Source organism: Entelurus aequoreus, linkage group LG09 (assembly GCF_033978785.1).
Source record: "Entelurus aequoreus isolate RoL-2023_Sb linkage group LG09, RoL_Eaeq_v1.1, whole genome shotgun sequence".
In the NCBI taxonomy this organism is placed as follows: Eukaryota; Metazoa; Chordata; class Actinopteri; order Syngnathiformes; family Syngnathidae; genus Entelurus; species Entelurus aequoreus.
Window position 1 is genome coordinate 4,492,941 of NC_084739.1, and position 24,867 is coordinate 4,517,807.

Here is a 24,867-nt window from a genome sequence, read left to right on the forward strand (position 1 = left end):
TACACTTTCACCCTAGAACATGTCTTGACCACTAATACACCCCCATACCATCACACACTAATACACCCCCATACCATCACACACTAATACACCACCATACCATCACACATGCTGCCTTTTACACTTTGCGTGGATAACAGTCTGCATGGTTCGCTTCCCCTTTGGTCCGGATGACACAATGTCGAATATTTCCAAAAACAATTTGAAATGTGGACTCGTCAGACCACAGAACACTTTTCCACTTTGCATGAGTCCATCTTAGATGATCACGGGCCCAGAGAAGCCGGCGGCGTTTCTGGGTGTTGTTGATAAATGGCTTTCGTTTTGCATAGTAGAGTTTTAACTTGCACTTACAGATGTAGCGACCAACTGTATTTAGTGACAGTGGTTTTCTGAAGTGTTCCTGAGCCCATGTGGTGATATCCTTTAGAGATTGATGTGGGTTTTTGATACAGTGCCGTCTGAGGGATGGAAGGTCACGCTCATTCAATGTTGGTTTCCGGCCATGCTGCTTACCTGCAGTGATTTCTCCACATTCTCTGAACCTTTTGATGATATTATGGAGCGTAGATGTTGAAATCCCTAAATTTCTTGCAATTGCACTTTGAGAAAGGTTGTTCTTAAACTGTTTGACAATTTGCTCACGCAGTTGTGGACAAAGTGGTGACCCTCGCCACATCCTTTCTTGTGAAAGACTGAGCATTTGTTGGGAAGCTGTTTTTATACCCAATCATGGCACCCACCTGTTCCCAATTAGCCTGCACACCTGTGGGATGTTCCAAATAAGTCTTTGATGAGCATTCCTCAACTTTATCAGTATTTATTGCCACCTTTCCCAACTTCTTTGTCACGTGTTGCTGACATCAAATTCTGAAGTTAATGATTATTTGCACAAAAAATAATGTTTATGAGTTTGAACATGAAATATGTTGTCTTTGTAGCATATTCAACTGAATATGGCTTGAAAAGGATTTGCAAATCATTGTATTCCGTTTATATTTACATCTAACACCATTTCCCAACTCATATGGAAACGGGGTTTGTACATTGATGTTACATCCATGATGTCGTACACAACAGATGACATGTGTTGTGTGTGTATGATTGTTTGTACATTGATGTTACATCCATGATGTCGTACACAACAACACAACAGATGACATGTGTTGTGTGTGTATGATTGTTTGTACATTGATGTTACATCCATGATGTCGTACACAACAGATGACATGTGTTGTGTGTGTATGATTGTTTGTACATTGATGTTACATCCATGATGTCATACACAACAGATGACATGTGTTGTGTGTGTATGATTGTTTGTACATTGATGTTACATCCATGATGTCGTACACAACAGATGACATGTGTTGTGTGTGTATGATTGTTTGTACATTGATGTTACATCCATGATGTCATACACAACAGATGACATGTGTTGTGTGTGTATGATTGTTTGTACATTGATGTTACATCCATGATGTCGTACACAACAGATGACATGTGTTGTGTGTGTATGATTGTTTGTACATTGATGTTACATCCATGATGTCGTACACAACATATGACATGTGTTGTGTGTATTATTGTTTGTACATTGATGTTACATCCATGATGTCGTACACAACAACACAACAGATGACATGTGTTGTGTGTGTATGATTGTTTGTACATTGATGTTACATCCATGATGTCGTACACAACAGATGACATGTGTTGTGTGTGTATGATTGTTTGTACATTGATGTTACATCCATGATGTCGTACACAACAGATGACATGTGTTGTGTGTGTATGATTGTTTGTACATTGATGTTACATCCATGATGTCGTACACAACAACACAACAGATGACATGTGTTGTGTGTGTATGATTGTTTGTACATTGATGTTACATCCATGATGTCGTACACAACAGATGACATGTGTTGTGTGTGTATGATTGTTTGTACATTGATGTTACATCCATGATGTCATACACAACAGATGACATGTGTTGTGTGTGTATGATTGTTTGTACATTGATGTTACATCCATGATGTCGTACACAACAACACAACAGATGACATGTGTTGTGTGTGTATGATTGTTTGTACATTGATGTTACATCCATGATGTCGTTCACAACAACACAACAGATGACATGTGTTGTGTGTGTATGATTGTTTGTACATTGATGTTACATCCATGATGTCGTACACAACAGATGACATGTGTTGTGTGTGTATGATTGTTTGTACATTGATGTTACATCCATGATGTCATACACAACAGATGACATGTGTTGTGTGTGTATGATTGTTTGTACATTGATGTTACATCCATGATGTCGTACACAACAACACAACAGATGACATGTGTTGTGTGTGTATGATTGTTTGTACATTGATGTTACATCCATGATGTCGTACACAACAGATGACATGTGTTGTGTGTGTATGATTGTTTGTACATTGATGTTACATCCATGATGTCGTACACAACAGATGACATGTGTTGTGTGTGTATGATTGTTTGTACATTGATGTTACATCCATGATGTCGTTCACAACAACACAACAGATGACATGTGTTGTGTGTGTATGATTGTTTGTACATTGATGTTACATCCATGATGTCGTACACAACAACACAACAGATGACATGTGTTGTGTGTGTATGATTGTTTGTACATTGATGTTACATCCATGATGTCGTTCACAACAACACAACAGATGACATGTGTTGTGTGTGTATGATTGTTTGTACATTGATGTTACATCCATGATGTCGTTCACAACAACACAACAGATGACATGTGTTGTGTGTGTATGATTGTTTGTACATTGATGTTACATCCATGATGTCGTTCACAACAACACAACAGATGACATGTGTTGTGTGTGTATGATTGTTTGTACATTGATGTTACATCCATGATGTCGTACACAACAGATGACATGTGTTGTGTGTGTGTATGATTGTTTGTACATTGATGTTACATCCATGATGTCGTTCACAACAACACAACAGATGACATGTGTTGTGTGTGTATGATTGTTTGTACATTGATGTTACATCCATGATGTCGTACACAACAACACAACAGATGACATGTGTTGTGTGTGTATGATTGTTTGTACATTGATGTTACATCCATGATGTCGTACACAACAGATGACATGTGTTGTGTGTGTATTATTGTTTGTACATTGATGTTACATCCATGATGTCGTACACAACAACACAACAGATGACATGTGTTGTGTGTGTGTATGATTGTTTGTACATTGATGTTACATCCATGATGTCGTACACAACAGATGACATGTGTTGTGTGTGTATGATTGTTTGTACATTGATGTTACATCCATGATGTCGTACACAACAACACAACAGATGACATGTGTTGTGTGTGTATGATTGTTTGTACATTGATGTTACATCCATGATGTCGTACACAACAGATGACATGTGTTGTGTGTGTATGATTGTTTGTACATTGATGTTACATCCATGATGTCGTACACAACAACACAACAGATGACATGTGTTGTGTGTGTATGATTGTTTGTACATTGATGTTACATCCATGATGTCGTACACAACAACACAACAGATGACATGTGTTGTGTGTGTGTATGATTGTTTGTACATTGATGTTACATCCATGATGTCGTACACAACAACACAACAGATGACATGTGTTGTGTGTGTATGATTGTTTGTACATTGATGTTACATCCATGATGTCGTACACAACAGATGACATGTGTTGTGTGTGTATGATTGTTTGTACATTGATGTTACATCCATGATGTCGTACACAACAGATGACATGTGTTGTGTGTGTATGATTGTTTGTACATTGATGTTACATCCATGATGTCGTACACAACAACACAACAGATGACATGTGTTGTGTGTGTATGATTGTTTGTACATTGATGTTACATCCATGATGTCGTTCACAACGACACAACAGATGACATGTGTTGTGTGTGTATGATTGTTTGTACATTGATGTTACATCCATGATGTCGTACACAACAGATGACATGTGTTGTGTGTGTATGATTGTTTGTACATTGATGTTACATCCATGATGTCGTTCACAACAACACAACAGATGACATGTGTTGTGTGTGTATGATTGTTCTTGCTAGCTTTAGCTTCCTAGTTTAGTTGTGTTTCAAGTGGGCGTGTGGACTTGTTTAGTTCAGGACGGGGTGGTTGAGTGTTTTGTGGATAAATGAGACACATTATTTTCCTAAACAAAAGTTCCTTCTCCTCACATTGACATGTCACTCACATTTATGTCAGTTTCCCTGATAATCTGTCTTTATTAACCGGTTCAGTTTTATTGGCCAATTTTGTGACTCTGTCTGTGGTTACGTTCATATATGCCTTACTTTTTTTGGTGAGTTGAGTGATGATTGATGAGGCCTACTAGCGCTGTGTCAAATAAAAAGTAGTAACCATGGTGACATTCTCACCTTCTGGTAGACGTGATCTTTGTTTCCCCACTCCTTCGCTCCTCATCTGTGTCACCGTCACAAGCTCCAGAACTTGCATGCACTTTGCACGGACCAATAATAGTTAGGTTTTTTAAATGGATGGATTATATTTTCCTAATGGAAATGAAAATGTGATGTATTGTCCAGCCTGAGATGTTGGTGGATGTGAAAATGGCAAATATCGGCTGTGTGTGTTCCTTGTCAGGTGTACAATCTCTCGCAGAACATTCAAGAGGACGACCTTCAGCATCTTCAGGTTTGTGGCACCTTCCTCAAATGTTCTCCAGTGAGTGTTGTCATGATGTCCTCTGCAGCTGTTCACGGAGTATGGCCGCCTCGCCATGGAGGAGATCTACTTGAAACCTTTCCAGGTACTCGCATCTTTCAGCCCCCATCTTTTTTCACCCACTTCAAAGTTTGCTGTGTTGATCAGTCCCTGATGTTTCTGATTCGTGACTGGAGTTTCCCCTACGAACACAACTACGGCCTGGAAGGAGGCTACGACTTTCTTGAAAAACGTCTTCAGGTGAGTCATGAGGGCCGGAGGAAAAGAAATGGTCGTCAGTGATGTCGTCTGCTCTGTCAGGTCAAGCAGCACCAACACCAGGAGTTGCAGAACGTCCGCAAGCACATCCACTCCTGCTTCTCCAACATCGGCTGCTTCCTGCTGCCTCACCCTGGCCTCAAGGTGTCCACCAACCCTTACTTTGACGGTCGGCTCAGAGGTGCGAACGTCTACCAGTCAACGTCGGGCACGCAGTGGGTCAACAGTCTGTCTTTGTGTTCTGTAGAAATCGACGGGGACTTCAAGGAGCAGTTGTCCCAGCTGGTGCCTCTCCTCCTGGCGCCGGAGCGACTTGTGGAGAAGGAGATCGGAGGCAGCAAGGTCACATGTCGAGATCTTGTGGAGTACTTCAAGGTGAGACATTTGGAAGGAATCCTCTTCCTTCTACTACGACATGTCAATGTTTCTTCAGGCTTACATAAAGATCTACCAGGGCGAGGAGCTGCCTCATCCAAAGTCCATGCTGCAGGTGGGTCTGACTTTTAACTGTTGGCTTCATGCAAGCTCAGAGCTTTTCTTGTCTCTTTGGAAGGCCACGGCTGAAGCAAACAATCTGACTGCTGTAGCAGGAGCCAAAGACATGTACAGCAAGAACATGGAACAGGTAAAGCACAGTAGAATGATGCAGTGTAGGTCTTTAACTAGGACTGTCAAAATGAATGACTTAACTCATGTGATTGATCACATGACATGTACAGCAAGAACATGGAACAGGTATTTAGTTAAGCCAAGTAGAATGATCAAGTGTAGGTCTTTAAAGGCCTACTGAAATGACATTTTCTTATTTAAACGGGGATAGCAGATCTATTCTATGTGTCATACTTGATCATTTCGCGATATTGCCATATTTTTGCTGAAAGGATTTAGTATAGAACGACGATAAAGATCGCAACTTTTGGTATCTGATAAAAAAAAAGGCTTGCACCTACCGGAAGTAGCGTGACGTAGTCAGTTGAACATATACGCAAAGTTCCCTATTGTTTACAATGATGGCCGCATGAAGTGAGAGAGATTCGGACCGAGAAAGCGACAATTTCCCCATTAATTTGAGCGAGGATGAAAGATTTGTGGATGAGTAAAGTGCAAGTGAAGGACTAGTGGGGAGTTGAAGCTATTCAGATAGGGAAGATGCTGTGAGAGCCGGGGGTGACCTGATATTCAGCTGGGAATGACTACAACAGTAAATAAACACAAGACATATATATACTCTATTAGCCACAACACAACCAGGCTTATATTTAATATGCCACAAATTAATCCTGCTTAAAAACACCTACGTGTTTGTTATGCTAGCTCCTAGCTCCTCTGCTAGCTCCTAGCTCCATAGAACACGCCAATACAATTCAAACACCTGATCAACACACACAATCACTCAGCCCAAAAGACCGTTCACCTAACCCAAGGTTCATAAAGCTTATATATTTTTAAAAAGTTACGTACGTGATGCGCACGTACAGGCAAGCGATCAAATGTTTGGAAGCCAAAGCTGCATACTCACGGTAGCACGTCTGTGTCTTTGTCATCCAAATCAAAGTAATCCTGGTAAGTGTCTGTGTTGTCTCAGTTCTCTACAGGCGTCTGTGTATCCAAGTCAAAAGTCCTCCTGGTTAGAGTCTCTGTTATCCGAGTTCTTCCATCTTGACTGCATTTGGAATGTAAACAATGAAACACCGGCTGTGTTGTGTTGCTGCTGACTTCCTTCGCAAAATACGTCCGCTTTGCACCGAGAACTTTCTTCTTTGCTTGCTCAGCTTCTTTCTCTGTAATGCAATGAACATAATTGCAACAGATTCACCAACACAGATGTCCAGAATACATCCAGAATGAGATGAAAACAGCTATTTCGTATTGGCTTCAATGTGGAAGCCATACCTGTGTTCTACTGGCTACGTCACGCGCATACGTCATCCTCAGAGGCGTTCTGAACCGGAAGTTCCCCGGGAAATTTAAAATGTCACTTTATAAGTTAACGCGGCCGTATTGGCATGTGTTGCAATGTTAAGATTTCATCATTGATATATAAACTATCAGACTGCGTGGTCGCTAGTAGTGGCTTTCAGTAGGCCTTTAACTAGGACTGTCAAAATGAATGAGTTAACTCATGTGATCCATCACTATTAATTATGTACACGCTTGGGATGAGTTGTGCAGTTTATTTGGAGTGTACTAGCTCTCTTACCTTAATCGATCAATTTCATACGTCATGAGTGACCCCGACTGGTGTGCTCGCCGGAAAATTTCACCTCAAAACACATCCTGAAAGAACTGAAACATCCATCCATCCATTTTCTACCGCTTGTCCCTTTTTGGGGTTGCGGGGGGTGCTGGAGCCTATCTCAGCTGCATTCGGGCAGTAGGCGGGGTGCACCCTGGATAAGGTGCCACCTCATCACAGATAGACAACATTCACACACCAGGGCCAATTTTTGGTGTTGCCAATCAACCTGTCCCCAGGTACATGTATTTGGAGGTGGGAGGGGCCTATCCCCAGGTACATGTATTTGGAGGTGGGAGGGGCCTATCCCCAGGTACATGTATTTGGAGGTGGGAGGGGCCTATCCCCAGGTGCATGTATTTGGAGGTAAGGGGGCCTATCCCCAGGTGCATGTATTTGGAGGTAGGGTGGGCCTATCCCCAGGTGCATGTATTTGGAGGTAAGGGGGCCTATCCCCAGGTGCATGCATTTGGAGGTAGGGTGGGCCTATCCCCAGGTGCATGTATTTGGAGGTAAGGGGGCCTATCCCCAGGTGCATGCATTTGGAGGTAAGGGGGCCTATCCCCAGGTGCATGCATTTGGAGGTAAGGGGGCCTATCCCCAGGTGCATGTATTTGGAGGTAGGGGGGGCCTATCCCCAGGTGCATGTATTTGGAGGTGGGAGGGGCCTATCCCCAGGTGCATGTATTTGGAGGTGGGAGGGGCCTATCCCCAGGTGCATGTATTTGGAGGTAAGGGGGCCTATCCCCAGGTGCATGTATTTGGAGGTAGGGGGGGCCTATCCCCAGGTGCATGTATTTGGAGGTGGGAGGGGCCTATCCCCAGGTGCATGTATTTGGAGGTGGGAGGGGCCTATCCCCAGGTGCATGTATTTGGAGGTGGGAGGGGCCTATCCCCAGGCCTCCTGTTGTATATCTGGAGTTTGTAAACAATAACAAAAATGTTTTTGATTAAGCCACTGAAGAATCGACCATATACTGACACGATACGTATCGATCCACGTACTTTTGTTTATATTCAAGAGCTCTAGCTTGCAGTTAGCATCTCCACCTGTGCAGTGTAGCATGTTTAGCTCGTCCTCCAGTGCTAATGATATCTGTAAGAAACTTAGTTTATTTGACACCATGGAGGAGAGGATTGCTGCCAAAGTGGCTTTGCACTGTGCTAGCAAGGATGCTACATTACATTGGTATGCTTGTGGCTGTCAAATATGTGCTAGAATGTGTCAACAACAACAACATGAGGGTTTATGGATGGAATGAGAAGCTGTCAAATCTAAGATAGAATGTGTCAACAACAACAACATGAGGGTTTATGGATGGAATGAGAAGCTGTCAAATCTAAGATAGAATGTGTCAACAACAACAACATAATGAGTGTTTATGGATGGAATGAGAAGCTGTCAAATCTAAGATAGAATGTGTCAACAACAACATTAGGGTTTATGGATGGAATGAGAAGCTGTTAAATCTAAGATAGAATGTGTCAACAACAACAACATGAGGGTTTATGGATGGAATGAGAAGCTGTCAAATCTAAGATAGAATGTGTCAACAACAACAACATGAGGGTTTATGGATGGAATGAGAAGCTGTCAAATCTAAGATAGAATGTGTCAACAACAACAACATGAGGGTTTATGGATGGAATGAGAAGCTGTCAAATCTAAGATAGAATGTGTCAACAACAACAACATGAGGGTTTATGGATGGAATGAGAAGCTGTCAAATCTAAGATAGAATGTGTCAACAACAACAACATAATGAGTGTTTATGGATGGAATGAGAAGCTGTCAAATCTAAGATAGAATGTGTCAACAACAACAACATGAGGGTTTATGGATGGAATGAGAAGCTGTCAAATCTAAGATAGAATGTGTCAACAACAACAACATGAGGGTTTATGGATGGAATGAGAAGCTGTCAAATCTAAGATAGAATGTGTCAACAACAACAACATGAGGGTTTATGGATGGAATGAGAAGCTGTCAAATCTAAGATAGAATGTGTCAACAACAACAACATAATGAGTGTTTATGGATGGAATGAGAAGCTGTGGTCAGCCACACATATTTATTGGTTGTGGTGTTACTTCAACAAGTGCTAACATGTTTTGTGTTAGGTGTGTGGCGGCGACCAGCCCTACATGGCCCCTGCTGATCTGGAGCGCTGCCATGAGGAGTTCCGTGAGAACTCTGTGCGCTACTTCCGCTCGGTGAAGAAGATGGGCGGCGAGGAGTTCTGCCAGCGCTACCAGAGCCAGCTGGAGGCGGAGCTGGACGAGGCCTTGGGCAGCTTCTGCAAGCACAACGAGGGCAAGAACATCTTCTACGCCGCCCGCACGCCCGCCACTCTCTTCGCCGTCATGTTAGTGGCCTACGTGGTGTCGGGCGTCACGGGCTTGCTGGGCCTGAGCACGCTGGCGACGCTGGCCAACCTGCTCATGGGCCTGGCACTGATGTCCCTCTGCGTCTGGGCCTACGTCAAGTATTCTGGAGAGTTCCGAGAGGTGGGGACGATTATAGACCTGGTGGCGGAGACGCTGTGGGAACAGGTGAGTGAAGGGCCTCCATTTTCATGGTTAGGAAAGCCTTGTTTCAGGACGTCCCCACCCCACCCCACCCGGCCTGCCATCTTCACTTCCTGTCTTTGGTTCTTCCACTTCCTGCCAACCAGTACACTCTTTCTTGACCTATTATTTGTCCAAATCATCCTCCCTGAACCTTCTGGATCTTTCCTCCTCCGCGCTGTAACTCTCCCTCCTCCCGCTCTGCTTCTCAGGTCCTTTCCAAACTTTACCAGCACGTGGCCAAGGGTGTGCCCTGGCTCTGGCCCGCCGCCCTGCTGGCCAGAGCGACGCCCGGCGTATGGGCTCTGTCCCCTCCCAACAACAACCGCTACCTCCATCAGCGCCACAGAAAGATCCGCTAGACCGCCATGTCGTGTCTTTGTTCCCCTGTAGCGACCACACCCCATGGCACACTATCACTGTCTTTGTAGCGACCACACCCCATGGCACACTATCACTGTCTTTGTAGCGACCACACCCCATGGCACACTATCACTGTCTTTGTAGCGACCACACCCCATGGCACACTATCACTGTCTTTGTAGCGACCACACCCCATGGCACACTATCACTGTCTTTGTAGCGACCACACCCCATGGCACACTATCACTGTCTTTGTAGCGACCACACCCCATGGCACACTATCACTGTCTTTGTAGCGACCACACCCCATGGCACACTATCACTGTCTTTGTAGCGACCACACCCCATGGCACACTATCACTGTCTTTGTAGCGACCACACCCCATGGCACACTATCACTGTCTTTGTAGCGACCACGCCCCATGGCACACTATCACTGTCTTTGTAGCGACCACACCCCATGGCACACTATCACTGTCTTTGTAGCGACCACGCCCCATGGCACACTATCACTGTCTTTGTAGCGACCACACCCCATGGCACACTATCACTGTCTTTGTAGCGACCACACCCCATGGCACACTATCACTGTCTTTGTAGCGACCACACCCCATGGCACACTATCACTGTCTTTGTAGCGACCACACCCCATGGCACACTATCACTGTCTTTGTAGCGACCACACCCCATGGCACACTATCACTGTCTTTGTAGCGACCACACCCCATGGCACACTATCACTGTCTTTGTAGCGACCACACCCCATGGCACACTATCACTGTCTTTGTAGCGACCACACCCCATGGCACACTATCACTGTCTTTGTAGCGACCACACCCCATGGCACACTATCACTGTCTTTGTAGCGACCACACCCCATGGCACACTATCACTGTCTTTGTAGCGACCACGCCCCATGGCACACTATCACTGTCTTTGTAGCGACCACACCCCATGGCACACTATCACTGTCTTTGTAGCGACCACACCCCATGGCACACTATCACTGTCTTTGTAGCGACCACACCCCATGGCACACTATCACTGTCTTTGTAGCGACCACACCCCATGGCACACTATCACTGTCTTTGTAGCGACCACACCCCATGGCACACTATCACTGTCTTTGTAGCGACCACACCCCATGGCACACTATCACTGTCTTTGTAGCGACCACACCCCATGGCACACTATCACTGTCTTTGTAGCGACCACACCCCATGGCACACTATCACTGTCTTTGTAGCGACCACACCCCATGGCACACTATCACTGTCTTTGTAGCGACCACGCCCCATGGCACACTATCACTGTCTTTGTAGCGACCACGCCCCATGGCACACTATCACTGTCTTTGTAGCGACCACGCCCCATGGCACACTATCACTGTCTTTGTAGCGACCACACCCCATGGCACACTATCACTGTCTTTGTAGCGACCACACCCCATGGCACACTATCACTGTCTTTGTAGCGACCACACCCCATGGCACACTATCACTGTCTTTGTAGCGACCACACCCCATGGCACACTATCACTGTCTTTGTAGCGACCACACCCCATGGCACACTATCACTGTCTTTGTAGCGACCACACCCCATGGCACACTATCACTGTCTTTGTAGCGACCACACCCCATGGCACACTATCACTGTCTTTGTAGCGACCACACCCCATGGCACACTATCACTGTCTTTGTAGCGACCACACCCCATGGTACAATCTTCTTCTCTTTCATGGCCTTGTTCTCTGGGACTCGCTGTGGTCCTTTGGACTTTGTCTTTCTTTACAGTCCCCGACCAAGTTCACACGCTTTTTTTAAGAACACTGGCGCTAAAACATGGCTGGCAGTTCCATGCAGAAGCAGCAGGTGGCACTATAATAATATCAATAACCTTGAGGTAGAAATGTAATAAACTTATATTTGTAAAAATAAAATGTAGTACTTAATGTGCAAGTATGATATGCAAGTAAACTAACAGTATTTCTATAGATTTGAACGATGTTAAATACAGCTTGTAAGACAAATACAGTATGCATACTTTTAATATATGCACATTTATTTGTAAAGATGTGTTTTATGAAAATCCTTAAAGTGTAAACATAAAACAAATATAGCAAAATATAACACTAGATTTTTATAATACACTATGTAGGTAAAATAGATATATTTGAAATACATTAGGCACATATATGTTACAGTACGCAGGTCAAATGTAGTCTGTAGATATACTTTTATTACACATTGTAGGTAAATATATTTGTAAAAATAGGGTAAACGTGTACTTTCCCAGGGGCTGGAAAAGGGGATGGGTCAAATGCAGAGGGTGATTTCACCACACCTCGGGTGTCAGTGCTACTTGAACTTTCAACTTCATAGAAAACAGTTTGAAAAAAGTGAATAAAACACATGTCATATTTGTAAAAAAGTAAAGTAAGACTATTTAGATATTTCAAATAGTATGTCAAATACATTCAGTGTGTACGTGGGAACAGGAAATATTCACACCCCTTTAAATGTTTCATTGCAGCCATTTGCTCAAATCTAAAAGCTTTTTATTTCTCATGAATGTTCTCTCAGGACCATCTTCACAAAAACTGAACCATCACATGGTCCAAGTATTCACAGCCTTTGCTCAGGACCATTTTCACAAAAACTGAACCATCACATGGTCCAAGTATTCACAGCCTTTGCTCAGGACCATTTTCACAAAAACTGAACCATCACATGGTCCAAGTATTCACAGCCTTTGCTCAGGACCATCCTAACAAAAACTGAACCATCACATGGTCCAAGTATTCAGAGCCTTTGCTCAGGACCATCTTCACAAAAACTGAACCATCACATGGTCCCAAGTATTCAGAGCCTTTGCTCAGGACCATCTTCACAAAAACTGAACCATCACATGGTCCCAAGTATTCAGAGCCTTTGCTCAGGACCATCTTCACAAAAACTGAACCATCACATGGTCCCAAGTATTCAGAGCCTTTGCTCAGGACCATCTTCACAAAAACTGAACCATCACATGGTCCCAAGTATTCAGAGCCTTTGCTCAGGACCATCTTCACAAAAACTGAACCATCACATGGTCCCAAGTATTCAGAGCCTTTGCTCAGGACCATCTTCACAAAAACTGTACCATCACATGGTCCCAAGTATTCAGAGCCTTTGCTCAGGACCAGCTTCACAAAAACTGAACCATCACATGGTCCCAAGTATTCAGAGCCTTTGCTCAGGACCATCTTCACAAAAACTGTACCATCACATGGTCCCAAGTATTCAGAGCCTTTGCTCAGGACCAGCTTCACAAAAACTGAACCATCACATGGTCCCAAGTATTCAGAGCCTTTGCTCAGGACCATCTTCACAAAAACTGAACCATCACATGGTCCCAAGTATTCAGAGCCTTTGCTCAGGACCATCTTCACAAAAACTGTACCATCACATGGTCCAAGTATTCAGAGCCTTTGCTCAGGACCAACCATGAGTCTTCTTGGGAATGATGCAACACCTGGATTTGGAGAGCCTCTCTCCAGTTCTGTCAGGTTGGATGGTGGACAGCCATTTTCAGGTCAATTCTCATTTGGGTTTAGGTCAGGGCTTTGGCCGGGCCAGTGAAGAATGGTCCCAGAGTTGTTTATTTCAGCTGTGTGCCTAGGGTCATTGTCTTGTTGGGAGGTGAACCTTCAGCCCAGTCTGAGTCCTGAGCACTCTGGAAGAGGTTTTCTTCCAGGATACTTGACTTCAATTCCAATGTCCCTGCAGCAGAGTTACACCCCCGTATCATGATGCTGCCACCGGCAAGAGTTACACCCCCGTATCATGATGCTGCCACCTGCAAGAGTTACACCCCCGTATCATGATGCTGCCACCTGCAAGAGTTACACCCCCGTATCATGATGCTGCCACCGGCAAGAGTTACATCCCCGTATCATGATGCTGCCACCTGCAAGAGTTACACCCCCGTATCATGATGCTGCCACCGGCAAGAGTTACACCCCCGTATCATGATGCTGCCACCGGCAAGAGTTACACCCCCGTATCATGATGCTGCCACCGGCAAGAGTTACACCCCCGTATCATGATGCTGCCACCGGCAAGAGTTACATCCCCCCCGTATCATGATGCTGCCACCGGCAAGAGTTACACCCCCGTATCATGATGCTGCCACCTGCAAGAGTTACACCCCCGTATCATGATGCTGCCACCGGCAAGAGTTACACCCCCGTATCATGATGCTGCCACCGGCAAGAGTTACACCCCCGTATCATGATGCTGCCACCGGCAAGAGTTACACCCCCGTATCATGATGCTGCCACCGGCAAGAGTTACACCCCCGTATCATGATGCTGCCACCGGCAAGAGTTACACCCCCATATCATGATGCTGCCACCGGCAAGAGTTACACCCCCGTATCATGATGCTGCCACCGGCAAGAGTTACACCCCCGTATCATGATGCTGCCACCGGCAAGAGTTACACCCCCGTATCATGATGCTGCCACCGGCAAGAGTTACACCCCCGTATCATGATGCTGCCACCGGCAAGAGTTACACCCCCGTATCATGATGCTGCCACCGGCAAGAGTTACACCCCCGTATCATGATGCTGCCACCGGCAAGAGTTACACCCCCGTATCATGATGCTGCCACCGGCAAGAGTTACACCCCCGTATCATGATGCTGCCACCGGCAAGAGTTACACCCCCGTATCATGATGCTGCCACCGGCAAGAGTTACACCCCCGTATCATGATGCTGCCACCGGCAAGAGTTACACCCCCGTATCATGATGCTGCCACCGGCAAGAGTTACATCCCCCCCGTATCATGATGCTGCCACCGGCAAGAGTTACATCCCCCCCGTATCATGATGCTGCCACCGGCAAGAGTTACACCCCCGTATCATGATGCTGCCACCTGCAAGAGTTACACCCCCGTATCATGATGCTGCCACCGGCAAGAGTTACACCCCCGTATCATGATGCTGCCACCGGCAAGAGTTACACCCCCGTATCATGATGCTGCCACCGGCAAGAGTTACACCCCCGTATCATGATGCTGCCACCGGCAAGAGTTACACCCCCGTATCATGATGCTGCCACCGGCAAGAGTTACACCCCCGTATCATGATGCTGCCACCGGCAAGAGTTACACCCCCGTATCATGATGCTGCCACCGGCAAGAGTTACACCCCCGTATCATGATGCTGCCACCGGCAAGAGTTACACCCCCGTATCATGATGCTGCCACCGGCAAGAGTTACACCCCCGTATCATGATGCTGCCACCGGCAAGAGTTACACCCCCGTATCATGATGCTGCCACCGGCAAGAGTTACACCCCCGTATCATGATGCTGCCACCAGCAAGAGTTACACCCCCGTATCATGATGCTGCCACCGGCAAGAGTTACACCCCCGTATCATGATGCTGCCACCGGCAAGAGTTACACCCCCGTATCATGATGCTGCCACCGGCAAGAGTTACACCCCCGTATCATGATGCTGCCACCTGCAAGAGTTACACCCCCGTATCATGATGCTGCCACCGGCAAGAGTTACACCCCCGTATCATGATGCTGCCACCGGCAAGAGTTACACCCCCGTATCATGATGCTGCCACCGGCAAGAGTTACACCCCCGTATCATGATGCTGCCACCGGCAAGAGTTACACCCCCGTATCATGATGCTGCCACCGGCAAGAGTTACACCCCCGTATCATGATGCTGCCACCGGCAAGAGTTACACCCCCGTATCATGATGCTGCCACCGGCAAGAGTTACACCCCCGTATCATGATGCTGCCACCGGCAAGAGTTACACCCCCGTATCATGATGCTGCCACCGGCAAGAGTTACACCCCCGTATCATGATGCTGCCACCAGCAAGAGTTACACCCCCGTATCATGATGCTGCCACCGGCAAGAGTTACACCCCCGTATCATGATGCTGCCACCGGCAAGAGTTACACCCCCGTATCATGATGCTGCCACCGGCAAGAGTTACACCCCCGTATCATGATGCTGCCACCTGCAAGAGTTACACCCCCGTATCATGATGCTGCCACCGGCAAGAGTTACACCCCCGTATCATGATGCTGCCACCGGCAAGAGTTACACCCCCGTATCATGATGCTGCCACCAGCATGTTTCACTGTTGGGCTTGTATTGCATTGCAGTGCCTGCTTTCTCCACATATACATCCTAGAATGAAGTTCAATCTTGGTCTCATCAGACCACAGACTGGTATTTCTCATCGTCAGGGAGTCTTTGGTGTGTTTTCTGGCAAACTCTGCTGTCTTTCATATTCGTATATTTCATAGAAATCAAATAAAAAGCCCCGCTGCTGTGAAAGTTGACCTTGTGGAACTTTCTCCCACCACCCTACTGCATCCCTGGAGCTCAACCAAGTGATTTTTGGTTCTTCTTCTTCACCTCTCTCACCAAAGCTCTTCTCCCACCATTGCTCAGTTAGGCTGGACGGCCAGGTCTAGGAAGAGTTGTGCTGGTCCCAAACTTCTTCTATTTAAGGATTATGGAGGCCACTGTGATCTTGCAGAAATGTTTGTAACCTTGACCAGATCTGTGCCTTGCCACCATTCTGTGTCTGACTTCCTTGGACCTCATGATTGACATGCACTGTGAGCTGTGAGGTCAAGTCTTATTCACCACAGCTGGACTCCAATGGGAGTTTAGTATGAGCCAAGGATCTGAATACCATGTGACATAACTAACTGAACTTGAACATTTTGTGTCAAGCAACATGGCTGCCATGAAGCTTTCAAAGACTTTCCCTACCTACTGTGGGTAAATATATTTCATGTATGCACATTCTGTAAATACACAATGTGTGTAAATATATTTCATGTATGCACATTCTGTAAATACACAATGTGTGTAAATATATTTCATGTATGCAGTCTGTAAATACACAATGTGTGTAAATATATTTCATGTATGCAGTCTGTAAATACACAATGTGTGTAAATATATTTCATGTATGCACATTCTGTAAATACACAATGTGTGTAAATATATTTCATGTATGCAGTCTGTAAATACACAATGTGTGTAAATATATTTCATGTATGCAGTCTGTAAATACACAATGTGTGTAAATATATTTCATGTATGCACATTCTGTAAATACACAATGTGTGTAAATATATTTCATGTATGCAGTCTGTAAATACACAATGTGTGTAAATATATTTCATGTATGCAGTCTGTAAATACACAATGTGTGTAAATATATTTCATGTATGCACATTCTGTAAATACACAATGTGTGTAAATATAGTTCATGTATGCAGTCTGTAAATACACAATGTGTGTAAATATATTTCATGTATGCAGTCTGTAAATACACAATGTGTGTAAATATATTTCATGTATGCACATTCTGTAAATACACAATGTGTGTAAATATATTTCATGTATGCACATTCTGTAAATACACAATGTGTGTAAATATATTTCATGTATGCACAGTCTGTAAATACACAATGTGTGTAAATATATTTCATGTATGCACAGTCTGTAAATACACAATGTGTGTAAATATATTTCATGTATGCAGTCTGTAAATACACAATGTGTGTAAATATATTTCATGTATGCACATTCTGTAAATACACAATGTGTGTAAATATATTTCATGTATGCAGTCTGTAAATACACAATGTGTGTAAATATATTTCATGTATGCACATTCTGTAAATACACAATGTGTGTAAATATATTTCATGTATGCACAGTCTGTAAATACACAATGTGTGTAAATATATTTCATGTATGCACAGTCTGTAAATACACAATGTGTGTAAATATATTTCATGTATGCACATTCTGTAAATACACAATGTGTGTAAATATATTTCATGTATGCACATTCTGTAAATACACAATGTGTGTAAATATATTTCATGTATGCACAGTCTGTAAATACACAATGTGTGTAAATATATTTCATGTATGCACATTCTGTAAATACACAATGTGTGTAAATATAGTTCATGTATGCACATTCTGTAAATACACAATGTGTGTAAATATATTTCATGTATGCACATTCTGTAAATACACAATGTGTGTAAATATATTTCATGTATGCACATTCTGTAAATACACAATGTGTGTAAATATAGTTCATGTATGCACATTCTGTAAATACACAATGTGTGTAAATATAGTTCATGTATGCAGTCTGTAAATACACAATGTGTGTAAATATATTTCATGTATGCACATTCTGTAAATACACAATGTGTGTAAATATATTTCATGTATGCACATTCTGTAAATACACAATGTGTGTAAATATATTTCATGTATGCAGTCTGTAAATACACAATGTGTGTAAATATATTTCATGTATGCACATTCTGTAAATACACAATGTGTGTAAATATATTTCATGTATGCAGTCTGTAAATACACAATGTGTGTAAATATAGTTTTAAAATATGCTAAATGTTTTTCTATTTTAAAATGTCAACTTACAAATTAAATGTTCAAACATTTTTACAAATATAGTTTTTTTAACACTAGATTTTAAAACTACTTTTTTAATACCACATGGACAAATACAATATGACACTTAGGTACATGCTTTGTAGTACTTTAGTATATATAAATACATGAAACTAATAGTCTGGAGGTAAATATTTCAGTTTTTCACCAATGTCAAATGTTTTTCAAATATAGGTCATGTTTTTAAATAGGTACTAGAAATAAAGTTGACAAAATAAAATAAAGTAAAATAAGGCCAAAAATAAAACCAATATCAATCAGGTGCCATTTGCTTGGCTTTTGTTGGGCCGCCACATAGAAATAAAGACAAGCGTAGCTTCAAAAAGAGCAACTAATGTCCTGAAATAATAACCATGTGCATTGCCAATAATAACAAAGATTATTGTTCATTTTTATGACTTTGGTTTGGACAGCAGCTGCTGTAAATAAGAAGAAATATGCAATATTTAGAAAATAATATACATATTTTTGAAGGTGAAATGATAGCATGTAGTTGTAACTGATTGTATTACAACACATAGGTGTAGTACAGTATAACTGATTGTATTACAACACATAGGTGTAGTACAGTATAACTGATTGTATTACAACACAGATGTAGTACAGTATAACTGATTGTATTACAACACATAAGTGTAGTACAGTACAACTGATTGTATTACAACACATAGGTGTAGTACAGTATAACTGATTGTATTACAACACATAGGTGTAGTACAGTATAACTGATTGTATTACAACACAGGTGTAGTACAGTATAACTGTATTACAACACATAGGTGTAGTACAGTATAACTGATTGTATTACAACACATAGGTGTAGTACAGTATAACTGATTGTATTACAACACATGTGTAGTACAGTATAACTGATTGTATTACAACACAGGTGTAGTACAGTATAACTGTATTACAACACATAGGTGTAGTACAGTATAACTGATTGTATTACAACACATAAGTGTAGTACAGTATAACTGATTGTATTACAACACATGTGTAGTACAGTATAACTGATTGTATTACAACACAACACATAAGTGTAGTACAGTATAACTGATTGTATTACAACACAACACATATAGTACAGTATAACTGATTGTATTACAACACATAGGTGTAGTACAGTATAACTGATTGTATTACAACACATAGGTGTAGTACAGTATAACTGATTGTATTACAACACATAGGTGTAGTACAGTATAACTGATTGTATTACAACACAGGTGTAGTACAGTATAACTGTATTACAACACATAAGTGTAGTACAGTATAACTGATTGTATTACAACACATAGGTGTAGTACAGTATAACTGATTGTATTACAACACATAGGTGTAGTACAGTATAACTGATTGTATTACAACACATAGGTGTAGTACAGTATAACTGATTGTATTACAACACATATGTGTAGTACAGTATAACTGATTGTATTACAACACAGGTGTAGTACAGTATAACTGATTGTATTACAACACAGGTGTAGTACAGTATAACTGTATTACAACACATAGGTGTAGTACAGTATAACTGATTGTATTACAACACAGGTGTAGTACAGTATAACTGATTGTATTACAACACATAGGTGTAGTACAGTATAACTGATTGTATTACAACACATAGGTGTAGTACAGTATAACTGATTGTATTACAACACATAGGTGTAGTACAGTATAACTGATTGTATTACAACACATAGGTGTAGTACAGTATAACTGATTGTATTACAACACATAGGTGTAGTACAGTATAACTGATTGTATTACAACACATAGGTGTAGTACAGTATAACTGATTGTATTACAACACATAGGTGTAGTACAGTATAACTGATTGTATTACAACACATAGGTGTAGTACAGTATAACTGATTGTATTACAACACAGGTGTAGTACAGTATAACTGTATTACAACACATAGGTGTAGTACAGTATAACTGATTGTATTACAACACATAGGTGTAGTACAGCATAACTGATTGTATTACAACACATAGGTGTAGTACAGTATAACTGATTGTATTACAACACATGTGTAGTACAGTATAACTGATTGTATTACAACACAACACAAGTGTAGTACAGTATAACTGATTGTATTACAACACAACACATAAGTGTAGTACAGTATAACTGATTGTATTACAACACATAGATGTAGTACAGTATAACTGATTGTATTACAACACAGGTGTAGTACAGTATAACTGATTGTATTACAACACAACACATAAGTGTAGTACAGTATAACTGATTGTATTACAACACATAGATGTAGTACAGTATAACTGATTGTATTACAACACAGGTGTAGTACGGTATAACTGATTGTATTACAACACAACACATAAGTGTAGTACAGTATAACTGATTGTATTACAACACATAAGTGTAGTACAGTATAACTGATTGTATTACAACACATAGATGTAGTACAGTATAACTGATTGTATTACAACACAGGTGTAGTACAGTATAACTGATTGTATTACAACACATAGGTGTAGTACAGTATAACTGATTGTGTTACAACACATAGGTGTAGTACAGTATAACTGATTGTATTACAACACAACACATAAGTAGTACAGTATAACTGATTGTATTACAACACATAGGTGTAGTACAGTATAACTGATTGTATTACAACACAGGTGTAGTACAGTATAACTGATTGTATTACAACACATAGGTGTAGTACAGTATAACTGATTGTATTACAACACATGTGTAGTACAGTATAACTGATTGTATTACAACACAACACATAAGTGTAGTACAGTATAACTGATTGTATTACAACACATAGATGTAGTACAGTATAACTGATTGTATTACAACACAGGTGTAGTACAGTATAACTGATTGTATTACAACACATGTGTAGTACAGTATAACTGATTGTATTACAACACAACACATAAGTGTAGTACAGTATAACTGATTGTATTACAACACAACACATAAGTGTAGTACAGTATAACTGATTGTATTACAACACATAGATGTAGTACAGTATAACTGATTGTATTACAACACAGGTGTAGTACGGTATAACTGATTGTATTACAACACAACACATAAGTGTAGTACAGTATAACTGATTGTATTACAACACAACACATAAGTGTAGTACAGTATAACTGATTGTATTACAACACATAGATGTAGTACAGTATAACTGATTGTATTACAACACAGGTGTAGTACAGTATAACTGATTGTATTACAACACATAGGTGTAGTACAGTATAACTGATTGTATTACAACACATAGGTGTAGTACAGTATAACTGATTGTATTACAACACAGGTGTAGTACAGTATAACTGATTGTATTACAACACAACACATAAGTGTAGTACAGTATAACTGATTGTATTACAACACATAGATGTAGTACAGTATAACTGATTGTATTACAACACAGGTGTAGTACAGTATAACTGATTGTATTACAACACATAGGTGTAGTACAGTATAACTGATTGTATTACAACACATGTGTAGTACAGTATAACTGATTGTATTACAACACAACACATAAGTGTAGTACAGTATAACTGATTGTATTACAACACATAGATGTAGTACAGTATAACTGATTGTATTACAACACAGGTGTAGTACAGTATAACTGATTGTATTACAACACATGTGTAGTACAGTATAACTGATTGTATTACAACACAACACATAAGTGTAGTACAGTATAACTGATTGTATTACAACACAACACATAAGTGTAGTACAGTATAACTGATTGTATTACAACACATAGATGTAGTACAGTATAACTGATTGTATTACAACACAGGTGTAGTACAGTATAACTGATTGTATTACAACACAAGTGTAGTACAGTACAGCATGTGGTTTGGTCTCACTATTTGGCAGGAAGTGTTCCTCACCTGGGGGGCTGTGTGTTGCTGCAGGTGGTTCAAGCAAATGTAAATATGTGGTTTGGTCTCACTATTTGGCAGGAAGTGTTCCTCACCTGTGTTGCTGCAGGTGGTTCAAGCAAATGTAAATATGTGGTTTGGTCTCACTATTTGTCAGGAAGTGTTCCTCACCTGTGTTGCTGCAGGTGGTTCAAGCAAATGTAAATATGTGGTTTGGTCTCACTATTTGTCAGGAAGTGTTCCTCACCTGTGTTGCTGCAGGTGGTTCAAGCAAATGTAAATATGTGGTTTGGTCTCACTATTTGTCAGGAAGTGTTCCTCACCTGTGTTGCTGCAGGTGGTTCAAGCAAATGTAAATATGTGGTTTGGTCTCACTATTTGTCAGGAAGTGTTCCTCACCTGGGGGGCTGTGTGTTGCTGCAGGTGGTCAAGCCGCTGAGTGAACATTACGTGGAAGACAAGGTGAGGCAGACGGTGGTCAACTCTCTGAAAGCCAGCCTGACAGAAGGCAGCTCGCAGCAACACGCCAAGTTAAAGACGCACTGACGCACTTCCTGTCAACAACAACAACACCAAAGCTGACCTCCCTCGCTGTGGCCTTTTGCCAAAACCACAACATCATGCCTTCCACTCTTTCACAGCGTTCTTGGTTTAGAAGCACAATCAGGAAGTTAGAATGTGAATTGTTTGGACAGTATTATTAAGAATCACTTGTAAAAATAGGAAGTGTCAATCAAACTGTTACAAGCCGCCATATTTCTTTCATTTTTCACAGCAGAGTGCTAAAATAGGCGCTAATAACCTTTAATGTCGGACTTAACATCTTTACTACTTAGTTGACTTCTTCATGGAAACACTGACTTTTGACCATTTCATTTAGCTTAAAGACAAAACTAAATTAGCTTAGCGTGAAGGCTAACCTTTTTTCATCAAGTTTAGTCGCAAAAGATCTTTTTGGCTTCATAAAATGATTATAGGTATAAAATTGTTGAAGCGAAAGCAGGCTATTGGTTTAGTGTGGTGGTCTTTAGGAGCCGTTTAATGCTAGCAGTTGCTAATCAAAACTCATTTGCTCCAGTCTTCAACCCAAAAAAGTTTTATTTTTAACACAAATTTTATGTTACGTGAACACTATTTTTGTGCTTTAATCATCACACTTGTTTAACATCTATAGTACTTAAAGCAACATAGAAATACCTATTGCTGACTTGACAGTTTAGCTTGCTGTTAGCGTGAAGGCTAAACAAAATGATCTTAGCTTAGCTATCTTAGGCTAACGTCCAAATGCCATTTCTCGCTTCAAAAAAAGGTTTATAGGTACAAAATTGTGTTTAAAAGCAGACTATGACGTTATGTGGTACAATTGGTGATCTTTAAGTGCTGCCTCACGCTAATGTTTGCTACATCTGGTCTCCATGCTAATCAAAGCTCATTCCCATGCCTGTTAACTTTTCACCCCCATAACAATGTTTGTTTTCTAAAAAAGAAATGTCTAACTCAACGAAAACAACGTGAAGACTATTTTCTCCCTTTAGTCGTCGCACTTTAACATCTATAATGCAAAGTTTGTATACTTTATAGAAACGCCTTGACAAATTAGCTTAGCTTGAAGGCTAACCTTTTTTTTTTTTTTTATGACTCGTTACGTCTAAAGTTCAGTTCAAATGTCAGTTCTTGCTTCATAAAATGGTTTATAGGTAATTGCTTGTTTAAAAGCAGACTATGTGGTAGAATTGGTAAGCTTTAAGTGCTGCCTCAAGCTAGCACTTGCTACTTCGTCTCCCTGCTCAACAAAGCAAATGAACCCAAGACTCCAACTAAACACCTTTGAACTCTGTAGCCCCCGAAAAACGGTTTATTCCTTAAAAGTCAGACGTCAACATGGACTATTTTCGCCCACTCGTTTGATTCTCAGGATCTATTAGACTAAGGTTGTGATGATGTCACTCCGTTTATTCCCTTCTCCGTGACTGCAGGTGGAACTTGGATTTTGAAATAGCCTTTGTATGCGTTTTAGAGCCAATCGAGGTTTGTTTGGGGTCAATTAAACCGCGTTGCTGTAGCTAAGTTTCTTTGGAACTGTTCATAGCCGCGTCCTGTTTGGGAGGACGATAGAAACGTGATTATCAGGTTGATTTGTGTGGAAAATGCCTGTCCACCTTTTTAAAACATTTGTGGTAATTTATTTTTGAATAAAGCATTTACCTTAAGAATAAAA

At 41.6% G+C, this 24,867-nt stretch overlaps 1 protein-coding gene across 2 annotated transcripts in view; it reads left to right on the forward strand.

The window, feature by feature from the left end:
- atl2 (atlastin GTPase 2) overlaps positions 1-24,867 on the forward strand; it is a 56,419-nt gene extending 31,552 nt beyond the window's left edge. Inside the window, exons 6-14 of one of the 2 annotated variants that reach the window (XM_062057989.1) lie at positions 4,702-4,752; positions 4,811-4,867; positions 4,930-5,022; positions 5,083-5,221; positions 5,288-5,415; positions 5,474-5,530; positions 5,594-5,665; positions 9,398-9,829; positions 23,073-24,867. In XM_062057989.1, coding sequence (XP_061913973.1) covers positions 4,702-4,752; positions 4,811-4,867; positions 4,930-5,022; positions 5,083-5,221; positions 5,288-5,415; positions 5,474-5,530; positions 5,594-5,665; positions 9,398-9,829; positions 23,073-23,195 — 1,152 coding nt within the window. In that variant the 3' untranslated portion in view covers positions 23,196-24,867. Of the gene's footprint in view, positions 1-4,701; positions 4,753-4,810; positions 4,868-4,929; positions 5,023-5,082; positions 5,222-5,287; positions 5,416-5,473; positions 5,531-5,593; positions 5,666-9,397; positions 9,830-10,056; positions 10,326-23,072 lie in introns of those variants that run through there. The other variant, XM_062057988.1, reaches the window with a different exon arrangement.